The sequence below is a fragment of the Populus nigra genome, chromosome 9 (assembly GCF_951802175.1).
Source record: "Populus nigra chromosome 9, ddPopNigr1.1, whole genome shotgun sequence".
Classification (NCBI taxonomy): Eukaryota; Viridiplantae; Streptophyta; class Magnoliopsida; order Malpighiales; family Salicaceae; genus Populus; species Populus nigra.
The window spans coordinates 11389225-11409601 of NC_084860.1; the positions used below are offsets into that span (position 1 = coordinate 11389225).

At 37.2% G+C, this 20377-nt stretch overlaps 1 protein-coding gene across 1 annotated transcript in view; it reads left to right on the forward strand.

Annotated features, from left to right (window-relative positions):
• LOC133703812 (cytochrome P450 72A397-like) overlaps positions 1 to 19065 on the forward strand; it is a 31213-nt gene extending 12148 nt beyond the window's left edge. Inside the window, exons 3-5 of the mRNA XM_062128500.1 lie at positions 17207 to 17457; positions 17596 to 17983; positions 18406 to 19065. Coding sequence (XP_061984484.1) covers positions 17207 to 17457; positions 17596 to 17983; positions 18406 to 18831 — 1065 coding nt within the window. The 3' untranslated portion in view covers positions 18832 to 19065. The remainder of the gene's footprint in view (positions 1 to 17206; positions 17458 to 17595; positions 17984 to 18405) is intronic.
• The last annotated feature ends 1312 nt before the right edge of the window (positions 19066 to 20377 follow it).

Here is a 20377-nt window from a genome sequence, read left to right on the forward strand (position 1 = left end):
GATATAAGGTCTAGAATTAAGGGACCTTGTGATGATGGGTTGTTTGAGTAAACTGATAGTAGTCGATAACTTGGGATGTCGTAAATGCAAACGAAACTCTGCCGAATTTTTGGAAAAAAGAAATTACCCTAAAAAAGAGAGAGGATATGTTGGAATTCTTTTAACATTGATCGAGTCGTACAGTCGGATTATTACATTCCCTTTGGCAACAAATCACGAAAAGCTAATGGGATGAGTGTTTGCATAAACACGTTGTAGTCATGACTCTTCATTCCATACAATCTGCAGTCCTCTATATTAACCAGCCTTGATATGTTTGATGTATGTCCATCCAAAAAACACAGACTCTTAAGCCATTTGTAGATTAACAGTTGTACGTTTTTCTCTAATATGAAGCTTGCCTTGGTTTTGCGACCCGTGACTCATCATAAACCAACTTCATATTTTTACGATTACAGTATAAAGCTATATCCAATCTATCCTTGATGTTGTCCCTTGTCTTCCCCACATCCATGACTGTGTTGAAAATGTTCTCAAACACGTTCTTTTCGATATGCATGATGTCAAGGTTATGGCGGAGTAGATTGGTCTTCCAATAAGAAAGCTCTCAAAAGATACTTTGCTTTACCCAATTATGGGTCAAACCAAAACCAGGAAACTTTTGCTTATCTAATTGAAAGCCAAACACAATGTCACCATACTCTGATACAACATCATGCAATTCTTCACCAAAAAGACGCGAGTATGCAACATCTTTGTCAACTCTGCCAATAAAAAAATCTTTTCTGTTCTTTCTGTGCCTGTGATTAAGTGGCAAAAAGAGATGGTGACAATCAAAAAAAGAAGATTTATCTCTGTTTGCTAGCGTGAGTGCCTTGTTGTTTTCCATGCAGTATGGACATGCGAGTTTTCCATATGTGCTCCAACTAGAAAGCATTCCATAAGCTGGAAAATCATTGATAGTCTACATCAAAGCCGCCCTGATAAGGAAATTTTGTTTCCTCGATATATCATAAGTCAGAGCTCTGGAGGACCACAACTGCGCCAACTCATCAATCAACGGTCGAAGACAAACATCTATATTTCGCCTCGGGCTGCTTGGACCGGGTATGACAGTAGATAAAAACATGAACTTCAGCCTCATACACATTCCCGGTGGCAAGTTATAAACTGGAAGTATGACCGACCAACAAGAATAAGGAGCAGTAAATGACCCAAATGGGTTGAATCCGTCTGTACACAATCCAAGATGCACATTTCTTGATTCAGCTAAAAAGTGAGGATGAACACTGTTAAAGTGTTTCCATGCTTCGCCATCAGAAGGATGCACCATCACTCCATCAACCGCATCATGTGCTTCGTGCCATGTCATGTGCTCAGCAGTCTTTGGTGACATGAATAACCTCTGCAGTCTAGGTGTGATTGGGAAGTATCTAAGTTTTTTATATGCCACTAGAGTCCTTCCCCTACTAGTTCTAAGTTTGTAATGGGAATGCCCGCATGTCATGCACTCGGTCATCTCAACATTTTCAAGGTAGTATAACATGCAAAAGTTAGGGCACATGTCAATTTTCTGGTATCCTAAACAGAGGGGTTTCATCATGGACTTGGCAGCATAGAAGTTCTCTTTCAGCCTGTTCCCTTCAGTTAAAAATGCTTCTCGCCCATTCAATAATTTTATCATACCCGGCCTCACTCAACCTGTGATCTGACTTGATGGTGAACACCTGTGCTATGACCGATAATTTACTGTGGTTCGTGCAGCCATCCCATAATGGTTCGTCAGAATCTTTTAACAGATCAAAAAACCTAGTTGCATCTGCATTAGGTTCTTTTTTTATGATTGGACATTGACTAACATTACCTTGATTTATTCTCATTACATCCATAACCATATTTTTGTAAGAATTAGTGTTGTCATTTGCTGCTTCATACACGTTGCTAGCACTAGAAGTTGACCCAACCACCGTTTCTCCCATTCTCCTCTTCCTAACAAATACTTCTCCATGTGCATACCAACAATGGTAATTCTCCATAAATCCTTTATATAGAAGATGCATCATTACAACATCTAGATGCAAATATTTTTTATTTTAACACTTCCTGCATGGACATCTAATACTGCCTCCAGTAAAATTTATGGGAATAAATGTTGCGAATTTAATAAAACCCTGAACCCCGTTACAATAATCAATCCTCCACAATCTTTGGGGTGAATCTCGATACATCTATGAACGATCATCCATGACTTATATCGAACCTTTATAAAATTATGATGACGTCATGTATTAATTAACTAAGTTAGGTAAATAAACTTGCAAATATATTACTTTACCTCAAGATTATCCAACAAACCAATCACAACTTCTCATAAATATAAAATATTCATTATCATTTATCAACGTCCATACAAATGAATATATATAAATTTACAGAAATTACCACTCCGCAATACCATTGATAAAACTTTAAACGGGCCCATTAACCAAGCTATTAATTATTTCAAAAAAACACATGTAATTCGGTAATTCCATAAAGTTTTAACAATTTACAAACAAATATAATCTTACAAAATCTAAAACAAACCATAACAGGTATAAAATTATACATTCATATACTACAAGTTTGTTTGAGAAATAACAATAAAACATGTACATCTACTAACAAAATACATATACTAAAAAAACAGTAAAATTGACATTTAAATGTTAAAAAGATAGAATTACTTATAAAAATTGATAAAATCCGTTGGTAAATCAGAACACGGATGCTATGACCATAAAACTTCAAGAAATATAACTTATCGTGCTGAGATGAGGGAGATTTTTGTTTGGGGGGAGGGGGGGCTGGTTGTTTGCAGATGGGGAGAGTTGGGATTAAGAAAAAGAAGGAGAAATGGGGGAGGAGAGGGTCGGCAGAGAGGGCATATATTAACTTTTTCCGACAGTTTCACCGATGGATTTTCCATTTGTGAGTCCATCGGCTATTCTGACGGAAAAATCAACACGTCACCGTACGGATCTGCCATTTCGAATCCCTCGGTGATTCCATCGGTATTTTAAACGGTGAACCGGTCACGTCATTGTACGGGGCTGTCGTTTTGAATCCGTCAGTAAAAATAACCCTGCCAAACCTCCACGTTAGCGACCCGTCTTTTATTTTAATTCTAAACTTTCCGTTCGTTATTCATTCGGTAACTACAGACGGAAAGTGTCCGTTGGTAGTTACCGACTGAATTACGGACAAAAAAAGTTTCGTCGGTAATTTCAAACTCAAATTACTGACATAAATAGTCTATTGGTAAATCCGTTGCTATTAAGCAAATTTCTGGTAGTGGTTCTTGATTGTCCATGTTGCTAGGGAGGAGAAGTTGCAGTTTTGATTTTCTAGATGCTTGATGAGAAGTAACAAAAATTATGTTTTACAAATTGTCAAGCGGTGGGTTATAAGTTGTTATCTTGAAACAAAATTCTATATAAACACTCACAATTTATATTTGTTTGTTTGTCACTAGCCCCTCGGTTGGTCACATAAATAAATAAGTATTTTTATCAAACTCTACTTTATTTGTCAATTCCATAATGTTAATGAATTCTACCCTAAACTTGAAAATAAATATTTATGTGGTGGTTGTTTTTTTAAAGTATTTTTTGTTTATAAATACATGAAAATAATTTATCAGCTATTATTTTTTTAAAAAACCAGATCTTTAAAATTTCACAATATACATATAGTATTTTTTTCTAATTAAAGATTATTAATTTAATATTTCTTTCATACTAAAAACACTTTAAATAGCACAGACATGATTGAAGCTTGTCAACTAATCATCAATGGACGGGGGGTTGGTTTTTGAAGTCAAATATTCCATGGCCATACCCTTTGGGGGCAAAAACAAATAAGAAAAGGACTACGTACCTTCTAACACCTCCCATTAAAGAAATAAGTGACACGATAACGATGGCATTAAGAACTTATTATTCCTTAAGAAACGTCTTTGCACTTGTACATTATTAGAGTTTTGTTGTTGGTGTGTGGCCAATTGTGGGCATATATTCTCTTTCACCTCCTTGAATGTTTTCGTTTTGGAATCATCTCAAATACTAGTGATGCATAGAAGTGATTCGATTTTCATTGAAAATAACCCAATAAAGATATATATAATTGTGTTGAAGGTAGGAGTGATTATTTTCGGTTCGGTTCGGTTTTTATAAAAAAAAGTAACCAAACCAATTTTTTTTTTTAAAAAACCAAAACCGGTTCAAACCAACCGGTTTTGTTCAGTCGGTTTTTTAGAAGAAAAACCGGTTTGGCTTGGTTTTTTTTCCTATTTTTTTCGGTTTGGGTTGAGTTCGGTTTTTTCAGTTTCAGGTTTATAAAACTGAATCGAACCAGTCAATTTTTTTTAAATTTTAATCAATTTAATTTTTTTTTTGTTTAGTTTTTTTCATATTTTTTTCAGTTTAATCGATTTTTTAGTTTTTTTACATGATTCTTTTGATATTCTAGGGCTAATTAATAAAGGAGAATGTAAGTTTCTTATCAAATATGAGATGATTGACGACTATAAAGTTTCTCAATTTGACGTTAAAAAAAGAAAAAACAAGAAGTTGAAACATCTATATTTATGGACTTTCCATGTGTTCAAGAATCCTTTGTTAAAATAAATAAAAAAATTACATGGACCATGAAAATATATAAAGAAAGAATTCCACTTGTATTGTGTGCACGTCATATTAATTAGTAGAATCTCAAGAAAATTTATATGCACTCTTCTTTCAATACATATGGCAAAACTAACGGCACGTTCCATCCCTATTTGATTAATTCCATTATAAGTGGTTTATGGCTTAGTTGTTTAATTAAGTGATTATTGTTGGGAGGAAATATATGAAATATGTTTCCTAACAACTTAACTACCTGGTAATTAACTAAAAAACTAAAACATGTGGGGGATTTAATTATTTAACTCGGTTTTTTTTAGATTGATTTTTTCAGTTAACTTTTTATTAATTTTCTTGATTTAATTGATTTTTCAAGTTTTTTACTCATCCTTAGTTATAACACATTAAAGTCATAACACATTAATGTCATATAGAAGGTATTAGTTCGTTGACTTGTGCTTTATCATGAATCATATCAAAAGTTATTTTTATAATATAAAAAACATATAGATTTTCATTTCGATGGCTATTCAACCAAATATTTCTTCACAATCCCTGCTTGGAAGAATAATAGATAAATTCAGCTGTTGTTCTTAAGGGAAGTAGGATTCTAGGGCAATGAACGAGTCCAAATAATCAAAGTTGGCTTCAAAAAATCATAATTTTCATCTCACAGCTAGGTTGACAAGGTCTAACTAATATGCGAGCCTGTTGGTCATCCATCTATTAGAACCCTTCTCTCTTCAGCCTTGGACTGGTTCTACAGGGAAAAAAATAAAAATATCATCTAACTTATAAATGGCTCTTCATGCTGGGATTCTAATGACCATTTATTTATTTATTTATTTTATCTACTCTAACAGTTAAGTTAATTAAGAGATTGATTTGTATTAACTGTGGTGGTGATTAAGGGGAGCAACCATCTTTGTATTTATACTTGTAGGGTTGTGTACAATATAATGGTAGAATGTATTACATATGATAACTATTTCTATATAAGAGTATTTACATATATAGGGTCTCTTTCCTTAATACACCCTATCAAGCTGAAGGTGGAGATTCCACCCGAAGCTTGGATGGAAAGTAAGCAAACGAGGCTGGAGGAAGAGGCTTGGTAAGGACATCAGCTAGTTGATCTTTGAAAGAGATGAACCGTACCTGAATTTCTTGCTTAGTAACATGATCCCGACAAAGTGATAATTAACTTCAACATGTTTAGTACGAGCGTGAAACACTGGATTTGCAGATAAGAAAGTAGCCCCTAAATTATCACACCATAACATGGTAACAGTCGAAGAAGGGACCCGAAGTTCTGATAATAATGAGCGAATCCACAAAATCTCAGTAGTTTTATAAGCTAAGGCTTTGTATTCCGCTTCAATAGAGGACCTCGCAACAGTTTGTTGTTTCCCAGATTTCCATGAAATAAGGGTAGAGCCAAGGTACATAAGATGACCACCTGTGGATTTTCGATCGTCAATACTGTTAGCCCAATCAGCATCTGTGCAGACCATAAGTTGCTGTAGCCTAGAGGTAACGCAGGATTCGTTTAATAGCACACCAATGATCTTCAGTAGGGGCATCCATAAATTGACATACCTTGTTAACTGCATACCAGACATCAGGTCTAGTGAAGGTAAGGTATTGTAATGCCCCAAAAATCTGTTGATACCGTGTGAGATCAGAGTAAAGAGTACTCGGTACAAGTCCTAATTTGGAGGAGGCAGACAAAGGAGTATCAACTGGTTTGCACGAAGTCATACTTGTGCGTTGGATGATGTCGAGGGCATATTTATGTTGGCTTAATAAGATACCCATAGTAGTAGATTTAACTTCAATGCCCAAGAAGAAATGAACAAAGCCCAAATCTCGAAGCTTAAATTCTGATTGCAGCAAAGTAATCAATCTATAAAGCACAGCTGAGTTACTCCCTGTTAATAAAATATCATCAACATACACAAGCAGGTAAATCATGGCACCATCGAGAGAGAGAATAAACAGAGAAGTATCACCCTTGGATGCCTGAAATCCAATAGAGAGTAAAAGCTCACTCAACGGGTTGTACCAAGCGCGAGGGGCTTGTTTCAAACCATACAAAGATTTATGGAAACGACACACATGAGACGGGAGTGCAAGATCAACAAACCCAGGTTGTTGCTCCATGTATACCTTTTCTTGAAGAATATCATTCAGGAAAGCATTATGAAGGTCCAACTGATGAATGATCCAACCATATGAGATAGCAATAGTGAGCACAAGGCGAACCGTTGTAGGCTTAATCTCTGGACCAAACGTCTCCAAATAATCAATTCCTTCTTGTTGAGTGAAGCTGCGGGCAACTAATCGTACTTTATATCAGGCGACCTGACATCAGCATGTCTTCTAATCTTGTAAACTCATCTACTACCAATCACATTCATAGACGAATGGGGGGGCACCAACGACCAAATCTGATTAGAGTGAAGTGCCCAAGCTCCTCCTACATGGCAGTGTGCTAAGTCACATACCTCTTGGCGTCCTTAAATGTCAATGGTTCGTTCTAAGGTAAGGTCGCGACTCGTGAGACAGCCACAATGCTAAGATTGGCATTTCTTTCTAGACGCGGGTGAAGCATCATATGATGGGTGCAAGCCCGTTGATATGGAGAGGAGACAGCAGCAGGTATATGCTGAAGATTGAATTTAGACAGATCAACACATACGTTAATTCCAGGAGGGGAAATAGAGGAAGAACTTGTGGTTGAAGGACTCAATATGGGCGCATACCGTCTAGAAAAACACAAGGAGTTGACCAAAAATCTAACTTGTGAGCATTGTATGGACGAAGAAAAGGAAAACATAGACATCCGAAAGTACGAAGAAACGCATAATCAGGAATTGATTTTAGAAGACATTCAAACGGTGTCTTATGATTAAGAACTGGAGTGGGCATGCGATTAATCAAATAAATAGAAATTTCAAAAGCATAACTCCAATATTTAAGGGGAGCGTGACACTGCCCAAGAAGAGTAAGTCCAGTTTCAACAATATGTCTATGATAACGTTCAACCATGCTATTTTGTTCATAAGTGTGCGAGCAGATCACACGATGATGAATAACAATCATTTTAAAATATGTATTTAGTTTTCGATATTCACCACCCCAATTGGTTTGAACAGACTTAATTTTTAAGGAGAATTGGCGCTCCACAAGCGTCTGAAACTGATGAAAAATTGCAAAAACATCAGACTTAGCAACTAAAGGATAAACCCATATAAATTTTGTATGAGCATCCACAAAAATAACAAAATAGCAAAAACCATCAGATGACAACATAGGGGATGGGCCCCAAACATCACTAAAAATCAAGTCAAGAGGAGCTCGAGTTTGATGACCCATAGTTTTTAGAGTCAGACGTAATGACTTGCCTAGAGGGCACGCAGGATAATGAAAATTAAACTGAGTGGACGTACATGACACTTTTTTATTTTTAACTAACAAATGCAAAATATATGGACTAGGATGCCCAAAGTGACGATGCCCAGAAAGCTTGAGGCAACGATGTTGCGGACAACGCAGACAAAACATATAAACCATCTTTACTCTGACCGAAAAGAAGAACTTCCTTTGTCATGAGATCCTTAACCTTAACATAAAATAGAGAGGAATGAAATTCAAAAAAGATGTTATTCTCAAGACAAAATTTTTGAACAGATAGCAAAGGTTTTTGAATGGCACAAACATGTAAAATATTGGATAAAGTAATCATGCGGTTTGGTGAGCGAATTTTAGAGTGAGCAATATTTGAGATACCAAGGCCCTTACCATCACCAACACGCAGATGATCATTTCCAAGATAAGGTTCTGAACTCGTCATACTTACAAGGTCAGACGTGACATGATGATTTGCACATGTATCAGGAAACCAAGTAACAGGAGTAGTGGTAGAGGCCGTATTAAATGCGAGATTAGCATTAGCTTACATATGATGAGTAGCCCACTAAGAACACTATTGAGCAGTATGCTTATATTCATAACACAACTGACATTTTATATTGCGAGTATAACCACCGAAACGATTTCCTTGCTGCCTAAAACTGCCTGTTGGCCATAAGGAAGGACCAGAGGAGAACCGGTTTCCATTTAGGCTAGATTGTTGACCCGAAACATAACTGTGAGCTGGTCCATTGCCACAATAATAATTGTTGCGATTGTTAGGTCTCCAGCCCCGACGAAAACAACCCCGTCTACCAAGTTGATGCTGCACAAAGAACGCAGCTGGCTGCTGCGTTGGAGTTGGTAACAAAGGAGCTGTTATAGATGGCTGGAGAGAGGCTTTGTGAAGAAACTCATATGTAAGAAGGCTGCTATGGAGATTGATGTAGGTGCTGGGAGCATCCTTAGTGGACAAGCTGGTGACAAGATCCTTAAACTCACTGCGTAACCCTCGAAATACATACAAATTGAATTCTGCCAAGGAGATTGGTCTACTAACGGCAGCAAGTTCATCAAACAAGGCCTTTGCCTTCTGCAAGTAAATGCTGGTAGAATCATCATTCTATTGTAAATCCTGGAATGAGCCATGGAGCTGCATAATCTTGGAATTTAAGGGAGAGGCAAGAGCTATTTCCAGCGTTGTCCAGATGGCATGGGAGGTGTTACAATCCACAACCAAGTGTAGAACTTCCTCCGAGAGAGAAGATAGAAGGGCATTCATGATTAAGTGATCTTGCTACTGCCATGACAAATATGCAGGGTTGACAGAGAGTGTAGATGTCTCAGCAGATGCCAAATGTGAAGGGGGACATGGTGATGTGCCATCAACAAAGGAATACACTCCTTGGCCCAAGAGAAACGGTTTTATCTGCATCCTCCAATGTAGGAAATTATGGTTGGAGAGTTTTAAAGAGACTACCTGGTGTGTGTTAGGAAGAGGGATAATGGAGGCAGTAGGGGATGCGCCATACATAACTGATTGCGCCACAGGGGAGAAAGAAGATTGAAGAGTTGATGCAGCGGCAGCAGACTATTGAAGTTCTTGATTGTCCATGTTGCTAGGGAGGAGAAGTTGCAGTTTTGATTTCCTGGATGCTTGATGAGAAGTAACAGAGGAAGAAGATGAATGATCTCTACTAAGAAGAAGTTGTTGCTAGCGAATATAATAGATGAATGAAGAACAACTGCTGGTTGAATGATTATGTAGAAGAATTTTTAGACTCCTAAAACAATTATGCAGGAGAGATGCAGCTGTTGCGGAAGAAGGCTGCTGAACGATAACCGCAGCTCTGATACCAAGTTAAATTAATTAAGAGATTGTTTTGCATTAACTGTGGTGGTGCTCAAGGGAAGCAGCCATCCTTTATATTTATACTTGTAGGGTTGTGTACAATATAATGGTGGAATGTGTTACATATGATAACTATTCCTATATAAGAGTATTTACATATATAGGGTCTCTTTCCTTAATACCAACCAACAATTTGTTTATTCTCGTTTATTAATTAATTTAATGACTACAACTGTAAAGAATCCAAACAAAAGGAATATTAGTTATGTTGCATGAATTAATGATAAGGAAAAGGAATATTAGTTTATGCTGAGATTCTAATTTGTTTATTCTCATGAATTAATGATATTGAGATGGCCATTCAGAATTGGCTTTTCTGCCACACACAATAAAAAAATATCACCCACCCGCTTCTAGGATCATTGAAACTTGCTTGGAAAGAAATGTTTGAAGGCAATAATATTTAATTGGTCTCTGCGCACATCACCTGCCCAAAGTCTTCGCCTCTGATCCATTTCTGGATTTATTTCTTCGTGTAAAAATGACAATAACAGTCACTTCAATTCTAGTCTCCATTGTTTATGTTGCAGTGCTAAGATGGGCATGGAGAGTTTTGAACTGGGTTTGGTTTCGTCCGAAGAAGGTCGAGAGGTGCTTGAGACAACAAGGTTTTGCAGGCAAGCCTTACCGGCTTTTGTTTGGAGACTGGAAAGAAAAATCAGATATGTTGAAGGAAGCAAGGACCAAACCCATTGGTTTATCAGACGCTCTTCTACCTCGTGTCATGCCCTTCCTCCATCAACTGGTCAAGGATTATGGTATTTCAACACGCAACCCTTTATTATCTCTCTCGTAGAAAAGATGATTTTTCTTGCTACTTAAATATTTCTCCGATTTATTAAGACCTTTTGTTTTCTATAAGGCGCCAATGATTGAGAAATTAAAACCAGTTGATCATGATGAATTTTATTTATGTCGAACAACTTTTGTTGACCGTTTCTCAGTAAAACTTGTTAAGTATATTTTGGTGTTTGCTGAGAAATGATATAAGAGAAAGGAAGAAATGTTTTGTGTAATTATTAACGTAACTGAAGACCATATATATAGCCTTTACAAAGATTGAAAACAGAAGCTAATAATAGAAATAATAACAGAATAACAGAATAACAGAATCCTAAACAATAGGATTTATTCAAGACTAGAAATCAGCTAAGTCCTAAAGACTTGTTCAACTGGAAACAAATTCTAACATCCTCTCTTAAACTATGTGCTAGTAAAAGCACTTAGTTTACGCCTGGAAATGTGCAGACCCCCATCAGACTTCTTAATTTTATGAACACATCCAGTTTCAAAGGCTTGGTCATTATGTCTGCTATTTGCTCTTGTGTATTACAGTGAACCATCTTAACAACACCATCTTTAGTGAGCTCACGGAGGAAATGAAATCTGATGTCTATATGTTTGCTTCGGCCATGTAGAACAGGATTCTTTGACAGCTCAATAGTTGAACTATTGTCACAGTAAACAGTTGTGCCATCACTTTGAATTAGACTGAGGCTTCCCATAATTCTTCTCATCCAAACCACTTGACAAGCACATGTAGCAGCAGCAACAAATTCAGCTTCAGTGGTGGACAATGTAACTATTGGTTGCTTCTTGGATGACCAAGATACTGCACCTGAATTGAACATGAATACGTAGCCTGAAGTACTTTTTCTGTCATTTAAATCCCCGGCATAATCACTGTCGGTGTAAGCAATTAATTTGTCTTCTCCTCTCTTGCTATAAAATATTCCAAACTCACAAGTTCCTTTCAAATATCTCAATACTCTCTTGGCTGCCTCAAAATGAAGTGCTGTAGGGTGATCCATATATCTACTTAGTAGACTGACTACAAACATAATATCAGGTCGAGTGGTAGTTAAATACATTAAACTACCCACAATTTGCTTGTAGTGGCTGCTATCTAACTTTACTCCAGCTGTATCTTGCATCAGTTTAGAACCGGGTACAATTGGATTAAGCACAGGATTGCACTTATCCATACCGAACCTTTGCAACACCTCATTCGCATACTTTCTTTGATGAATGAAAATGCCCTCCTGTTCTTGCAAAACTTCTATACCCAAAAAATACCTCATTCTTCCTAGATCAGTCATATCAAACTCATGCATCATGGATTTTTTTAAAATCAGTAAACATGTGTTCATCATTGCCGGTGAAGATTAAATCATCTACATAGAGACAAACAATTAAAAGTTTACCTCCTTCATGCATTTTGATGAACAAACTATGCTCATATGGACACTTCTCAAAACCTTCCTTCGCAAAATAAGACTCGATGCGACTGTACCACGCTCGGGGAGCCTGTTTCAAACCATACAGTGCCTTTTTCAATTTGTATACTTTGTGCTCATTACCTTTCTTCTCATAGCCTGGAGGTTGCTCAACAAAAACATCTTCAGAAAGATCTCCATGCAAGAAAGCCGACTTAACATCAAGTTGAAAAATCATCCACTGCTTTTGAGCTACTAAAGAGATTACTAAACAATGACTTTGCAGCAGATCACAGGGCAGACAGTGCACACCTTGATCCACATGCTGATCCAGAAGAGAGCATTGATCGCAGAGATCTCTCGAATACACGTAGCAGACCTGAAAGGGAACATAGACGACCTTTGTGGATGAGGGACTATGTCAGTGGGGAAGATTTATCTGAGGAAGATTCTTATATGGTCATGTTTGCTGCTGCCGATGATCCTGTGTTCTTTTATGAAGCAGTGAAAGATGCTAAGTGGAGAATGGCCATGGATGCAGAAATAGATGCAATTGAACGCAATGACACTTGGGAGTTAACATGTTTGCCTACTGATGCCAAAAAGGTTGGGGTGAAATGGGTGTATAAGACAAAGTTCAACGAGAATGGTGGGATAGATAAACACAAAGCCCGGTTAGTTGCAAAAGGCTACAACACTCAGGAGCATGGAATTGATTATATAGAAGTGTTTGCCCCAGTAGCACGTATGGATACAGTTCGTTTAGTAATCTCTTTAGCAGCTCAAAAGCAGTGGATGATTTTTCACTCTCCTTCCTTGGACACTCATATGCAAAGTGTCCTAATCTGTGACAGTAATAACACTCAATAGTGGATTTGTCAAGATAACGTCTTCCACCTCCTCCTCGGCCTCTGCCTCTGCCCCTGCTTGATCCTCGAATTCCTCCTCGCCAACCTGATGATTCTCCTGTTGTTACCTTTAACGCATCATGACCATATAAGAATCTTCCTCAGATAAATCTTCCCCACTGACATAGTCCCTCATCCACAAAGGTCGTCTATGTTCCCTTTTCAGGTCTGCTACGTGTATTCGAGAGATCTCTGCGATCAATGCTCTTTTCTGGATCAGCATGTGGATCAAGGTGTGCACTGTCTGCCCTGTGATCTGCTGCAAAGTCATTGTTTGCTTCATCTGCTACTGCAAAGTCTGGTGCTGCAACTGAAACCACTGCTGCAATGTCATTATTTGCATCATCTGCCCTATCACCAGTTGCAAAAAATTCTTCATGTTGATCAGTGTTTTCCCATTCCAGAGCAATAGTATCAGCAGCAACTGAACTCTTACTCCAATCCCAACTACTGTTTTCATCAAATATCACATCCCTGCTCACGATAATTTTCTGTGAAATGGGATCATATAGGCGATATGCCTTTGATTCTCTGCTGATGCCAAGTAAAACACATTTGACACTTTTATCATCCAGCTTGCTTCTCTTGCAGTCAGGGACATGAGCATAAGCTATGCAACCGAAGACTCTAAAGTGATGGACTGACGGTTTGATGCCACTCCAGGCTTCTTCTGGGGTCTTGTTGTTAACTGCAAATGTTGGACTTCTGTTCAAAACATGAACAGTCCAATTTACAGCTTCTGGCCAAAATTTCTTTGGTATCTTCTTTACTGACAGCATGCTGCGGACCATGTTCATGATGGTGCGATTTTTCCTTTTTGAGACGCCGTTTTGCTGAGGAGAGTAGGCAGCTGTAAGTTGACGACGTATGCCATGCTCATCACAAAAGACTGCAAATTCTTGTGATAAGAATTCACCTCCACGATCAGTACGAAGACTGTGAATGCATAAGCCAGTCTCCTTTTCAACGTGATTCTTAAACATTTTGAAAACTGTAAAGGCTTTAGATTTTGTCACAAGAAAATAGGCCCAAACTTTACGACTATAATCGTCAATAAATGTGATTATATATCTCTTGTTGCTATTTGAAACAGGAGTAATAGGACCACAAATGTCAGAATGTATAAGTTGAAGAACCTGAGTAGCTCGCCATGTAGATTCTTTTGGAAAAGAATTTCTCTGTTGTTTTCCTGTCAAACAGTCTCCACACACTGTTGATGGTGCAATTAAATTTGGCAGGCCGATCACGATCTCTTTTTGTTGAAGAAGATTTAATCCCGTGAAACTAAGATGTCCATATCTGTTATGCCACAGCATAGCATTCTCCTCTGATGAAGATTTAAGACACACCTGCTCCTGTTCGCTGGACTCCTTAGGCTGCTCGTGCTTGCTGGACTTCTTAAGCTGCACCTGCTCGCTGGACTTCTTGGATAGTGAGTTAAAACACACCTGCTCACTACATTCCTTAAGCTGCACCTGAGCAAATAACTTGAACATTCGGTTTGAAGACATGGTAATTTCAATGATCAAGCCTTTTTCAGAATGATATATCTTGCATGTTTCCTTTTGAATAAGGATAGCAAGACCTTTCTCAGCTAATTGTCCCATGCTCAATAAACTGTTTTGCAAGCCTGGGACGTAAAAAACATTTGTATTGATTTGTACAAAACCATTCACGAACATTCTGATATTTCCTTTTCCAGTAACAAGCATTTTAGAATTATCTCCCAGTTTTACTGTTTCTCTAAAGCTGGCATCAAAATCAGAAAATAACTCCTTCTTACCACACATGTGGTTGCTGCATCCTGAGTCAAGAAACCATAACTCCTCCATGCTTGTTGCCTTCTCATTTATATACGCCATTAATAGCATTTCTTCTCCCCCTTCTGCATAATGTGCCACTCCTTCACTCTCCTTCCTTGGACACTCATATGCAAAGTGTCCTAATCTGTGACAGTAATAACACTCAATAGTGGATTTGTCAAGATAACGTCTTCCACCTCCTCCTCGGCCTCTGCCTCTGCCCCTGCTTGATCCTCGAATTCCTCCTCGCCAACCTGATGATTCTCCTGTTGTTACCTTTAACGCATGCTCCTCCATGATATGAACATTCATACGTTGTTCATGAACCACCAAACTGCTTTGCAATTCATCTATGGAAATAACATCAAGGTCTTTTGATTCTTCGATAGAACAGACTACGTAATCAAATTTGGATGTCATGGAGCGCAGGATTTTCTCAATGATTGTTAAATCAGTCAAATTCTTTGTACCATTTGTCCTCATCTTGTTCACAACAGTCATAGTACGAGCAAAATAAGCAGTTATAGACTCACCTGCCTTCATGTTTAACAACTCAAACTCCTTCTGAAGAGCTTGTCTTTGTGCACGTTGCACCCGTGCTGTGCCTTGATACTTCGTTTTCAAAGAATCCCAAATGCTCTTGGCAGAATCTTTGTTTAAGATTGTCTCTAAAACTGATCGATCAATACTCTGGAAAAGATAGTTCTTTGCCTTAAGATCCTTCAGCTTTGCATCTTCAATAGCCTTCAACTGAGCTGGAGTAGGCTGGACTCCTTCAATCACTGTAGGAATCCCATCCTCAATTAAACTCCAATATTCTTTTGAACGGAGAAAGTTCTCCATGAGCATACACCAATGATCATAGTGTCCGTCCAATCTTGGAATTGAAGGCTGCACAAAACCTCCTCCTTCTGTTGACATCTCTGATGCTATCGTCAAGCTCTGATACCAAAATGTTAAGTATATTTTGGTGTTTGCTGAGAAATGATATAAGAGAAAGGAAGAAATGTTTTGTGTAATTATTAACGTAACTGAAGAGCATATATATAGCCTTTACAAAGATTGAAAACAGAAGCTAATAATAGAAATAATAATAGAATAACAGAATCCTAAACAATAGGATTTATTCAAGACTAGAAATCAGTTAAGTCCTAAAGACTTGTTCAACTGGAAACAAACTCTAACAAAACTCTGTTATCATCTGTTTATTTTAATTGATAAGATATTATCTTTTACGAATACAAAAACAAATTAATTTTCCATTGGTATCATTGGGAATCAGAACGCCATGTTCCATTGGTTAGTGCTGCACTGTGATGGCCGAATGTTTCAGCCGATTTTCTTATTTTACTTCATTTTATAGTGCTCTTGTGGACTGCTCTCGCCTCAAACCTAGTTTTCTATCAATGGGAGAAAAATATATAGATAAAAATTAATTACTTCTTAATTAATTATAGTTTTAGAGAGTTATAATATTTTTAAAACAGACCAAGTGGGTATTAATTTTCAATATGTATGCGTATTTGATCTCTTGGTAGTGTTGGTTTCCTACTGGACAGAACAGTACTAGTTGCTAACAGTTGAAAACACTGGTTTCCAAGTCAATATTTAACTTGTTATTAGTTGGCTAGAGGTTGTATAAATATAAATAAAAGGACTTAGTATCGTATGTTTATTTTTATGTTTTTAAAATATTTTTGAAAAAAATTAAAAAAATTAATTGTTTTACTTTAAATTAATCTTTTGGTGTTTTTAGATTGTTTTTATGTCAAAATAAATTTTAGAAAATAAAAAAATATTATTTTGATGTATTTCAAATAAAAAAACATTTTAAAAAGCAACCACTATCATAATACCAAACAGGCTTTAAAAATACCTAGTATGTTCGAAAACCAATAGTATTGTGTGCGTGGAGGAACAAGAAAAAAAAAAGACGAGTAAATTGTGACTGTGTTTATTACTGGATACATAATAGTATATAGGTTGCATGTGATAATCTAGATGGTGTAAAATGGGTGCATAGTGATTAGTTTAGGTTGTGTATAATATAACCTATTCGTTGTGAGGGTACAATTGTGTAGTTGTGTGGGGTAACTTGATTATTTTATGATTCAAAAATCAGATTCTAAATGTTGATTTATATTTAAAGGTGATCATGATAGTCTCAACTTATTTGCCTATAAGCATCCATGCTATTCGATTGCCTTGAATGAGTAGCATGCATGTTGTGCTCTCATATAGCTGTAATATAAAACTTTCGATGATGATATGTTCTGTTTGCTTGTTACAGCTTATGATACCTGCGTTTTACGAGAGTTGTAGTGGGATGATTAACAAGTGGGAGAAGCTGGTCTCTGTAGACGAGGGATCATGTGAATTGGATGTCTGGCCTGATCTTCAAGGCTTAACATGTGATGCTATTTCTCGAACGTCGTTTGGAAGTAATTACGAAGAAGGAAAAAGAATATTTGACCTCCTCAAGGAACTTACCGATCTTACAGTTCATTTTATAATAAAAGCAATTGTCATACCAGGGTACAGGTAACTCTTTATTCTGTTTTTGCTGGACATTACAATTCAGTTCCTTCAAGTTAGTCCTTGTTCAATGAGATATATCTTAAAAGTAAGAAGCAGAACAAATCCAAATCTCTTGACAACATGTTCATGGATTGCATGTAGGTTTCTGCCGATCCCATCTAATAGAAGGCTAAAAGCTATTGACAAAGAAATAAAAGCTTCTCTTAATGCTCTCATCAACAAAAGAGAGCAAGCAATGAGTGCTGGTGAAGATGCAAAGAATGACTTGTTGGGTTTACTTCTGGAATCCAATTTTAGAGAAATACAAGAGCATGGAAATACCAAGAGCGTCGGAATGAGCATTGAAGATGTGATTGACGAATGTAAAATATTCTACGTTGCTGGACATGAAACAACCTCAGTTCTTCTTACCTGGACCATGGTTTTATTGGCTCAGTATCCGAATTGGCAAGCACGCGCAAGAGAAGAGGTTGTGCAAGTCTTTGGTAACAAAACACCACATTTCGATGGGCTAAATCACCTTAAAGTTGTGAGTATTTCTCTGCATTTGCAACTGAATTCTTCTACATCAATATTGTCTTCTTTATTGTTAAGAACACGGAGCATTCTTGCATTTAAAATGCAAGCTTAGGTATCCTTTGAAGAAAAAGTAAGATAGCAGAAAAAAAACGTTCATGTTTTCTTTCGTTGAAATATTAATCAGCCAAAATGACGGGGAAAAGCAACCAACAGATGAGTACGCAAGCAAGCTAGGAGGTGACATCTATATACATTAAGAATGAGATTTACTAGTTCTTGGATCAACATAAAAATTCTCAATTTAGTAAGTTGAAATGGCATGTAAATGATCTCTATATATGCGATATTTTATTTTATCTAAGTGGATCGCATGCACCTTTCTGATGGATTCTTACCATGTAGTATGATTTTCTCTTTTGATGCATGTTACAGGTTACCATGATTTTGTATGAAGTTCTTAGGTTATACCCGCCGGTAATTATGCTTAATCGAGATGTTCATGAAGAAATAAAGCTTGGAAATTTGCTATTACCTGCCGGAGTGCAGATCTCGGTGCCAACAATCCTCCTTCACCAAGATCATGAACTATGGGGTGATGATGCCTCTGAGTTCAAACCAGAGAGGTTTGCTGAAGGTGTTTCAAAGGCAACAAAGAGTCAGGTCTCATTCCTTCCATTTGGATGGGGTCCTCGAATATGCGTTGGACAAAACTTTGCTTTGATTGAAGCAAAAATGGCTTTGGCAATGGTTTTACAGCGCTACTCTTTTGAGCTCTCCCCGTCGTATATTCATGCTCCTCGCACAGTCATAACTCTTCAGCCACAGCACGGTGCTCCAATGATATTACGTAAACTCTAAAATGTTTATATGTGACGGGTAAGAGTTATCCTCTAGTTTATAATATTATGTACAAATTATGTTATTATGTTATCATGTCCAATGACATATTTGTCATATTAATCACAACATTATAGTTCTTTCCCACATAATATTAACTAAAGTAATGATCTTTGGATGTTATTGTGTTCTTTCCCACATAACATGACATGTAATGGCATATAATAATTGAATTGTCGCTAGTATTAGTTTTTCTCTCTCTCTCCTACCAAGTGTTTAGGGTTAGATAGCTAGTGTAAGAAAATACATGTAACTGAAACTAAAGTAATGATCGTATCAGTTTATATGGTCAAATGTAAAAAACAGTACAATTTTTATATTTCGCTCGCTTACTAAATTACTGGCTCAGTTAAACTAATCGCAAGAAGGGTAGTAACTGAATATATGTATAATTAGCTGACATCACAGCTCAATGGCTTGGAAGAAATACAGAATGAGTCTCCAGCAGCTTCTCTTCTGCAGGGCTTGTCTGAAATGCAGAAAATAATCCTGGCACCCATAGAGGCTTGTTGCTTAGTATTTTTCGCTATATGGCTCCGCACTTGTTGTAAATTATTGTTTTTTGATCAACGAATAACTTGTACAACAAGATGTATTGTACTAATGAACCCGTTCGAGATTGCACAGCACCATTTCCTCGAGAGCTGGTTCATAGGATCCCCGAGGAAGACATCTGAGATTCTGAATTGCAAGATCAGCTCTCTCTTTTGCCAATTCCTGTGCCCTTTCAATGCCACCACAGTCCATAACCAACGCAGTAGCTTCATCAAGAGAACCACTCTCACGGAACTCGGTTATTTCTCTTAGTTTTGGTGATTTCTCTAGAGCAAATATTACTGGAGCAGTCAGGTTCCCCTTTGCCAGGTCACTGCCAGCTGGCTTGCCCGGCAGCTCTGCTGACTGTGTAAAATCTAATATGTCATCCGCAACTTGGAAGCATAGACCAAGATTCTTACCGTATTCATACATTAGCACGCATGCATTACCCTCCACCCCACTAAAAATAGCAGCTCCTTTGGTACTAGCAGCAATTAAGGAGGCTGTCTTGCAGTAAGCTCAAGATCACAGTCGAACAAGCTAGATTCCTGCTCTATTTCACCACTTGCAAAATCCTTAATAAACTGCCATTGAGCGAGTATAATTGTAAATCAACTTCATTTACAAATTTTTAAAATTAGATAATATATAGCATATATAGTGCAAAAACTCCAAGGTTATATCAGACACTGGACTATATATACTCGGATATACAGAATTGAGTTGCAGACCTACCGAGCTGATAAGCTTAATGACTTCAATATTTTCAAGATTTGCTACTCTACTTGATGAAAATGCAATAAAGTGTGTAATAGATATTTCAGTTTTGCTACTCTACTTGATGTGATAAGTATGAGATCCGATGATGGCACAGTCAGTACCAGTGATTACTTAATTATTAGTATATTTCCTTCAGTTTTTAATCTCTGATTAGGGAGCAATTATTTTAACAGTGAAAGTAGTGTATGAC